Below are 9,755 nucleotides of genomic sequence, written 5' to 3'. Positions count from 1 at the left end.
GTTTGAGTGTGTCCCTGCATCTGTTCTCATCACAAGCATATAACACACACACTAACTCACACACTAATGGCCCTGCGTGTTGTTTGAGCGTGCATCTGTGACATCATCACAAGCATATAACGCACACACTAACTCACACACTAATGGCCCTGCGTGTGGTTTGTGTGTGTCTCTGCATCTGTTCTCATCACAAGCATATAACACACAAGCATGTGTGGGCGCAGGGGTACCTCAGACACCCAGTAGCGTTGAAGAAGATCTCGGGATCCATGTTGTTGTTGAGGTTGCCGACGTCTGTGAAGGGCAACACCACGTGCTCGGTGAGAGCCGGAAGTGAGCTCTTCAGCAGATCCGCCTTCAGAGAGTCTGCTGAGGACAGGTTCCACAGCAGACCTGCAGAACCAGAACCACAGAACCTCAGGAACACTCAGCAACCTCTGCAAGCTTCTATGGCTGTTGTACTATACTACTAATCATGGGCGTGCACAGGAATTTTGAAGGGCAGTTGCTCTGCCCTTGAAAAAAGGGGCAACACGTTCATTTTTGTCACCGCCGCTGCCATGCCCCCGTCCCCTGGACGCATATTTTGCCTATATCATTTTAAACTTTCACTAATCGCAGCTGCCACGCCCCGTCCCCTGGACGCATATTTTGCCTATATCATTTTAAACTCTCACTAAGCGCCGCCGCCACGCCCCCGGCCCCTGGGCGCTTATTCCGCGATTATTTTATCTAGGCATACATGAAGTTCTGCAGCCGTAATACTATTTAAAAAATATATATATTTCCTTTGGAGGGGCAACTTCAGTCGAGGAGGGCAAACGGGCAGTTGCCCGAGTAACCTTACGCACGTAGTCCCTGCTACTAATTACAGGATTTGACAAATTAAATATAAAAAAATCACAGCACTAGCAATAACAATAGCAATATCACTAACCACAACCCATTTAATACTAGCATAACCCAAATTCTAACTTTAATCATAGCAGTAAACCTAAGCTTTGTTTTACTTATGTAGAAAGCATCAACATGCTGTTACTCCTTGTTAATCAGTATGATACACTGTGCTTAATAACATTGTAACACTGCAACTGGCATTTCGTAAAGTGTGTTCGAGGTGTTGGAGACTCTGCTTGTGCTAACAGCAGTATGCAAGTATGTGTTTATATTTTTTTCTTTACAGCGCAACTATTAGCTTAGCTTAGCTGACAGTTCCTTGACTTCTGTGCTTTTTTAGCACCTTGCTGGGTCTTTTCATTCACACACACACACAGACACACAGACACAAACACACACACACACACACACACACACACACACACGTAATGAACGTGTGTGTGTGTGTTATCATCAACCACACCCTGAGTGTGAGAGAATGTTAGTAGTTTCAGTGGAAACCTCCCCTCCCTGAGGCACTCAGAGTGAGTGAGAGGCTGGATTAACAGAGGACACAGATGACAGCAAATCTCTCCCTGTCTCATATTGCTTTTGTTTTTCTTTACTATGCATTCTTTCCCTTTCTCTCTCTCTCTCTCTCTCTCTCTTTCTTTCCCTTTCCAGTGCTCACCTGTCAGGTGTTTCTGGGTCTCTGCTGATTGGCTGTCCTTCAGCAGCTGGACCACCTCTGTCACGCCCCCACAGCGCTGCACCTCCTCCTTGTTGTCATGGTTTTTGTAGACTAGGTTACGGAGGGCTGCAGACGCTGTCTGCTGGATCTCAGGGTTGGGACTCCGGAGGAGGGCAATCAGAGGGGGGATGCCCTTCAGCAGGAACACCTGGAACACACACACACACACACAAACACACACACACACACACACACACACACACACATGCACACACACACACGCACACATGTGTGTACACACACATACACACACACAAACAAACAAATGTATATTTAGTATAGAGTACATATACTTCAAGTGTAATCACACTTTCTGTCTGTATTTACATACATTAACATTCTTTCTGAAAGCCCAACCGTGTGATGCATTAACAGTGTTAGTGGTACGTATATATATATATATATATATATTTATATATGCTAACAGTGAGATGCTAGGCTACCTGTTGTTTGGTCTTGTCCTCTGTGTAGGTGCTGTGCTGAATGAAGGAGGCCCCACTCAGCTGGTAGTTCTCATCCATACTGAACAGGTAATGAATGGCCTCTGTCATGCTGATTTCCACCTTCTGTCCCTCAGCCGTCTGCCTGAGGGTAAAACCAAAAGGCGTAAGCACCACACAAGATCACAATCACACAATTTATGTGCGGTATGTACTGGATGTATGTATGTGTTATGTCATTCTGTGTGTCTACCCGTCCATCCATCCATTCCATGCATTCATCCAAAACTTTCCTCTGGATATGGTTCTTACCCCACTGGCGTTATTTTGCCCTTGGACGCTGATATCTTGGAGTCAGGGTTGGAGTAGTTTGAGGGCGGGCGCCTGACAAAGCTCTGGTTCATGTTGGGCTGACTGAGGGTACCCCTCTGGGCTGAGAGGGGCAGGGGTCCATCCAGTATGATCTGTGGGCTACTGGTGCTGCTCAGAAACTGCCTCCGGGTCTGCTGGGTTTGACCCGAAACCACCATCCTCTGCTGAAGGTCCGGCACACTGCGGCTGCTGGCCCGGCTGGCCCGGCTGGCCCGGCTGGCGCGGCTGTAGCCCTCCATCTGGACCTTGTTCTGGTGCCAGGCCGTGGGGCTGACTGGGGGAACGCGGGGCCCGGTGCCGTTTCGTTGCCGGCCCGAGGAGTTGTGGGATAGGGAGCGCGACATGTTCACAGTCCTGCTGGAGAACGCCGAGTCCTGGGCCACAACCTGCTGGAGCACAACAACCAGGAGAAGAGTGAGGTAGGGGACCATACACATGCATACCATACAAACACACACACACACACGCGCGCGCACGCACGCATGTGTGCATGTGCATGCGTGCATGCGTGCGTGCGTGCGCGCGCGTGTGTGTGTGTGTGTTTGTTCAAAACTGTTCAAAAATGTAACCTAATAGGGCCTATCGTTAACTTGAAAAGAATTAGGCCTATTTATTGCTTGTTTTTTCATGATTAAAAAAAATTAAATAAAAAAATATCCCCCCCTCTGTTTTTTTGACAAATCGCACCCTGCTCATACACACATACAAATACAGAGGTGCACACACACACACACACACACACACACACACACACACACACAGGTGCACATATACACACACAGGTGCACACACACACGCATCTTGAGTCTCTGCTTCCAGTAGCTAAACTGGGGAAGCAAGGTGCTAACGATACCACAGTCATACCAAAGTAACACACTGTAAAACAGGTTTGGGAAGTTTTTCCTCTCCCAAAATGTGAAACTAGTGAAATACATTCATATATGATATAACAAGACAGATGACAGGTAATTGACTGACACATCAACACACACACACCAGAGGGAGTAACTCTCTCCCACAGAAACCACTTTTCTCAGCTGCCTGAAAGGCCTCAATGGAATTCCAGCCTTTTACCTTTGTTACAAGATGACACAATCTTGTAACATAATCCTTACTGCCCACCTAGCTGACCCAGCGTGTTCCCAAGCCTCTGCGTTCATGGCAAACCTGCTGATTGACCTGGATTCCTCTGGCCCTGGTGTAACGATGTGTTCCAGTGCACTTAGTGAAAGCAAATAGTGTTCTGTGTTGCACAACGGAGAGCGCAAGAGTGAGAAGGTCATCTCAAGCGAGTTAACACTCTCAGAGGGACACTAGCACATAGTGTAAATCTATGACAAAATAAAGGTCATCTCAAGCGACACTGTCAGAGGGACCCTAGCACACAGGATAAACCTATGAAAAAATAAAGGTTGTCTCTTTTCCTTCTGTCTGTTAAAGCAGAGGTCTGATTGCACCTGTCAATCAGCCGAGTCTCAGGTCTACGGGGAAGAAGGTTTCTGAGAAACCTGCAGCCTGGGAGGAGCGCTGTATTACCCCAAATATGTTTTCCTTCCGCGGTGGAAACTCCCTGAATGTTTTCTGGCAGACAAACGTCCTCACCGATGCCTCTTTCTTATGATATTGGCTCTCTTACTAGTAACCAGGCAACCATATTTGAGGGAAACGCTGATAAGACCACAACATGAATCATATTCCCATAGCAATTGTTTCTGATATTAAATGTCACTAATATACAATATGTCTCCCCTGAGAAATAATCTTTCTTTTGGATTTGGGCTGCTCTTTTGATCTACACTACAGACTCACATGGGGAAAGCACTCATGATCATCTAGGCTAGGAGATAATAGATAGCAGATAGACTTCTATACATATATTCTATTCAGTGCATACATCATCATTCAGTTTGGGCTGAGATCATAGAGTCTTTTTGTCAACCTAGTTATGTATATGACTCATGTATTAATATAGAGTATGTGAACACACACACACTCACACACACACACACACACACGCACACACGCACACACGCACACACACACACACACACACACACACACACACACACACACACACACACACACACACACACACACACACACACACACACACACACACATTTTCTATCCCTGTCTCTCTCTCTCTCTCTCTCTCTTTCTCTCACACACACACACTGTATATGCTTCATAGAGACCAATCCAAGGCCAACATAAAATTGCCCCAAACTGAATTTCAATTTCAGAGTCTTTCTGTCGATCTAGTTATGTATGACTCATGTATTAATATAGAGTATGCGAACACCAGGGACGTGCACAGGAATTTTGAAGGGCAGTTGTTCTGCCCTGGAAAAAAGGGGCAACGCGCTCATTTTTGTCACCGCCGCTGCCACGTCCCCGTCCCCTGGATGCATATTTTGCCTATATCATTTTAAACTCTCACTAATCGCAGGTGCCACGCCCCCGTCCCCTGGACGCATATTTTGCCTATATCATTTAAAACTCTCACTTACCGCCGCCGCCACGCCCCCGCTTATTCCGCAATTATTTTATCTAGGCATACGTGAAGTTCTGCAGCCGTAATACTATTTAAAAAATATATATTTTTCCTTCGGAGGGGCAACTATTTTTCCTTCGGAGGGGCAGTTGCCCGAGCAACCTTAGCCCCCTCCTGTGCACGTCCCTGGTGAACACACACACACACTCTCTCTCACACACACACACTCTCTCTCTCTCTCTCTCTCTCTCACACACACACACACACACACACACACACTCTCTCTCTCACACACACACACTCTCTCTCTCTCTCTCTCACACACACACACTGTATATCCTTCATAGACCTTACAGACCAATCCAAGGCCAACATAAAATTGCCCCAAACTGAATTTCAATACATTCAATTCAAGAAACTATCCGACTATAGTGACTATATAGACTATATAGACTATATGATATATGCTGTTTATTTACACGCTCTTTTTGGAGACCGTTGCCTTTGGGGTCTCTACTGGAGGATTCACTAGAGAGGCTAAAGTCTTGAAGTCATCAATAGCAAGAGATGCTTGGCAGTCTGAGTCTCGACAGTCTATTTAAATGTCCACTTCTGCGCAGAATGTGGCTGTGAGCGTGTGTGTGTGAGAGCGTGTGTGTGTGAGCGTGTGTGGCCTTGGGTTTAGAGTGTGTTGTGTAGGTGAGCAAGCTTGTGTGTGAGGTGTGTGGTTTCAAACGGCACCGTTTATCTATGTGTCACTCCTACACACAATGAGGACTCCTACACGCTCCTGACACCGGTGAAGGACTGGGCACACCGGCCTGGACTCTCGGGCCAAACCTCTCTCTCTGCACACTAACAAACTGTAGTCATTCCCGGAGTCTTAAGTTACCTTTCCAACATATGCAGACGTGAAGCTGAGAGACCAGCTAGTGTTACTTTACTTTATTTCATAAATTTTTTCTTACTTTCCCAACACACTAATGACTGATAGCAACCTGACTTATAGTATGGTAATGATAGCAACTTGACTTAAACTAAGGTATTTATAACAACTTGAAGTATAGTTAGGTATTGATAACAACTTCACGTATAGTAAGGTATTGATAACAACTTCACTTTTAGTAAGGTTTTGATATCAACTTCACGTATAGTAAGGTATTGATAACAACTTTACTTATAGTAAGGTATTGATAATAACAACTTCACTTATAGTAAGGGATTGATAATAAAAACTTCACTTATAGTAAGGTATTGATAATAACAACTTCACTTAAAGTAAGGTATTGATAATATCAACTTCACTTATAGTGAGGTTTTGATAACAACTTCACTTATAGTAAAAGATTGATAAGAACAACTTCACTTATAGTAAGGTATTGATAATAACAACTTCACTTATAGTAAGGGATTGATAAGAACAACTTCACTTATAGTAAGGTATTGATAATAACAACTTCACTGTTACCATTTGTTATTTCTATTTATTCACTCAACTGCTCTCTGGGTACGCATTAAAATCTAAATGACTTAATGATGGAAAGGTAATGTTGAAGAATAAAGAGTGTACTTAACACTACTAACAAAAACTCAGAAAGAATGCCTACCATTTTTGCATGACCATTGACGTGTGCAGATCCCCTGTTAATGGAGCCATTTACGAAGCCAGATCCCCTGTTAATGGAGCCATTCACGAAGCCAGATCCCTTGTTCATGGAGCCATTCACGAAGCCAGATCCCTTGTCCATGGAGCCATTCACGAAGCCAGATCCCCTGTTAATGGAGCCATTCACGAAGCCAGATCCCTTGTTCATGGAGCCATTCACAAAGCCAGATCCCTTGTTCATGGAGCCAATCTCAATGGCAGATCTATTCGTGAAGGTGAATCCTTTGAGTGTGTTAGGAGATGTTTGGATAGACGGCACATCATAGAACACACTGTCACTTTTGGGGCCTGCATTAAACACAGACAGAGAGAGCGATAGAGAGAGAGAGAGAGAGAGAGAGAGAGAGAGAGAGAGAGAGAGAGAGAGAGAGAGAGAGGGCATTGGTTTGTGTTGGATTGTGACTGAAACTTAAGACCCCTAAGCCCTGCATGCAACCTCTGCTCATCAATATCTGATGAACACACAGGACATGCCAGAAACCGCACAGCAAGATTAGGGAAACCGATGGCAAAAAACTAAACAATTAAATAGAAAATAGTTTGTAAAATGTGCTCCTTTTCAGAACTTTCTTACAACAAATCTTACAATAAAGCAAAAGAGATATTTTACCACCTCCCTAAAACTCTCTGTTTGTCAAAACATGTTCAGTTGCCTTGGCGTTCACCTTTGACTTAGTCTTAATTTTCACATCTTTCGTGCATAAACAGTAATATAGAACCTCTTGCCAAATAATTAATCTAATAAAAAAATGTAAAAGGAAAAGAAAAGTGTTACTTCATTAAAGGCTTCTATAAATGCAATTTTATGCATTAGACATGGAAGCTAGGTAGTTGTGCCTTTTCAACTGGGTCATCTCCCTTACAATCACTGTAAGTCTTTTAGATTTTATTACAAATTATTTGTATACATTTCCTGGTTTAACAATCATGTGCTTGTAGGGCCCTTTCATTTTGTATTATCCTTTCTGTTGAATAAATCCTATGGGTCTATATTTGGAAGTGTTTGTAAGTCAATTTATGGAGTGTAGCTTCATCTTTACTTTAGGATGGTGAAAATCACCTCAAACTCAGACTAAAAAGGATATATTAAAATTAGCCTAAACGAAAGGAACGAAATAAATGTCAAATGTTATTTCAGACAGCAAGTATTCTGTTCGAACATCTTGAGTAATCATTTTTCATTTATCAGAAGACTTACTTATGGGAGACGTAATTCCGGATCCACTTTTGACACGGCTTCGGGACTTGCTTCGTGAAATAGTGTGAACTTGATCCATAACTCGCTGCTGCGCTGACCTCATATGAATGTCTGAGGGAACAGCCAGGGACGTGTCTCCCACCTGTCCGACGGACATTGCTGACCTAAAAGGCTCCAGCGTCATTTTCTACGGAACTTTTCGCTTGCAGTCGCTTAACAAACTCACAGAGAGCGCCGTCGAGAGAGTCTCGCAGAATGTAACTGTGTCCAGCTGTATCAAATGACCACTTTCTTCTGTTAAGGAGCTGATGCAGTGAATAATCTATGCCGGTTTATGGGTGGAGTACCTGTGCTCGTGCCACGCCTACATACCGCCTTTTTAGTGAGTCTGTCTTCGCTACTGAGTGCACTGTGATGACAGTCATCATCCAGACGTTACGTGGCCTGTAACTTAGTTGGCTCACACTGCATTTTTCACACCTGTGCCGATATAGGTAAAATCTCCGTTGCTAGGTTACTGTATTGCGGACGAAGGTGATGAGCTATTGAATCATTCATGGCAATGACGTCTTGACATGCAATGATCTGACGTTCTTTGCACAGAGAGAGTTAATAGTTTAACTTGAATTAATTATATAAGCTATAGGTAAGCCTGTGACTCACAAGGACAGGTGAGATCTGGAGAAGATCGAACGTGTCGGTGTGTGACAACAATCCCCACCACGAAGTGCAGATTGCCAAACCATAGCCTACTAAACCCTTAGACCACGGTGTCCAGATTACCAAACCATCATAGCCTACTAAACCATTTAGACCACGGTGTTTCTCAAGTCACCTGCATGGCCATCGTAAACCAATATTACAGCGTCTGCACTTACCACAGCCCACATGACACCGGTGTTCATCATCTCAAGTCCATAATTCCTGTCTAGACATGCCATTTTCACTGTGTTGTGGCAATGGCCTTACTGTATGACCATCTCTTCCAGAGTCAACCTTTTTGATGTGCTAGCAACACTGAAAACATCTATGCGAAGTTACAGTAGGCCTACAGGCTTTCTGTAACAAACAGCAATTGCATAACATTTAGACCTAACTGACGACTGTCAGTTCCTCCGGAAGTTGAGGAAAGAACACCTTCCTCAGAGACTACTGAGCAACTTCTACCGCTGCGCTATAGAGAGTGTGCTGACATACTGCCTGAACGTATGGTTCTCCAGCTGCACAAAGGCGGAGCAGGCAGCCATCCAGAGGCTGATTAAAACAGCAGGCAGGATCATCGGAGCAGAGCTGCCCGACATCTATTCCATCTCCTCCTCCCGATGCCTGCAGCGTTCAAATCGCATCCTCACGGACCCTTCCCACCAGGGGCGGCCCTAGCACATTTGGCGCTCTAGGCGAGCTTCACTCCTGCCCCCCCCCCCCAAAAAAAAAAATTCCCCCACGAAAACGGAATTGCAACTTTCAAACGCTATTTTGCCCTGTAAGACTGAATTTCTTTCACATAAACACAACAACGATCGCGACGATGAACAAACATTAATTCAAGAACAAATCACTGAGAAAATGTCACGCCTGTCCTGGACTACGCTCCGGCCACGCCCCCTGTTCAAATGTTTATGGACACACACACACACCTCCACGACATCTTCCCAATCGCCTGCAAATAATGTTTTCTTAGTCTTCTAAAAGTTAATCTAAAATTATATAACAAAAGTATGTATTATCATCATTTGTTAAATGTAGCTATTAAGCATTTTGGTATATTTGGACAGCCTGGCATTTTTTTATTCCAAGATGCATAGCTCTTGATTAGTTGAATCATGTCTAATTAAACTGGCTAGCTCGCCCCACCAAAACTAAAGCTGTCCAAATTTGATTACTCAAACTTTTATGACGCAAAATGACGCAAATTGCGGTACAGCTGAACTTGAACTGATGTTTCGACTGAATGGCAA

General features: G+C 44.2%; 1 protein-coding gene across 1 annotated transcript in view; it reads right to left on the bottom strand.

Moving 5' to 3' along the window:
• The window catches only part of pkp1b (plakophilin 1b), a 15,302-nt gene extending 7,095 nt beyond the window's left edge, over nt 1-8,207 (bottom strand). Inside the window, exons 1-6 of the mRNA XM_012835765.3 lie at nt 7,798-8,207; nt 6,541-6,887; nt 2,380-2,825; nt 2,071-2,212; nt 1,568-1,775; nt 231-393 (exon numbers count right to left, since the gene is read on the bottom strand). Coding sequence (XP_012691219.2) covers nt 231-393; nt 1,568-1,775; nt 2,071-2,212; nt 2,380-2,825; nt 6,541-6,887; nt 7,798-7,981 — 1,490 coding nt within the window. The 5' untranslated portion in view covers nt 7,982-8,207. The remainder of the gene's footprint in view (nt 1-230; nt 394-1,567; nt 1,776-2,070; nt 2,213-2,379; nt 2,826-6,540; nt 6,888-7,797) is intronic.
• Nucleotides 8,208-9,755: the final 1,548 nt, after the last annotated feature.

Source organism: Clupea harengus, chromosome 5, assembly GCF_900700415.2.
Source record: "Clupea harengus chromosome 5, Ch_v2.0.2, whole genome shotgun sequence".
NCBI classification, from domain to species: Eukaryota; Metazoa; Chordata; class Actinopteri; order Clupeiformes; family Clupeidae; genus Clupea; species Clupea harengus.
Note: the sequence above shows the minus strand (reverse complement) of the source record. Positions and strands in the feature narration are given on the sequence as shown.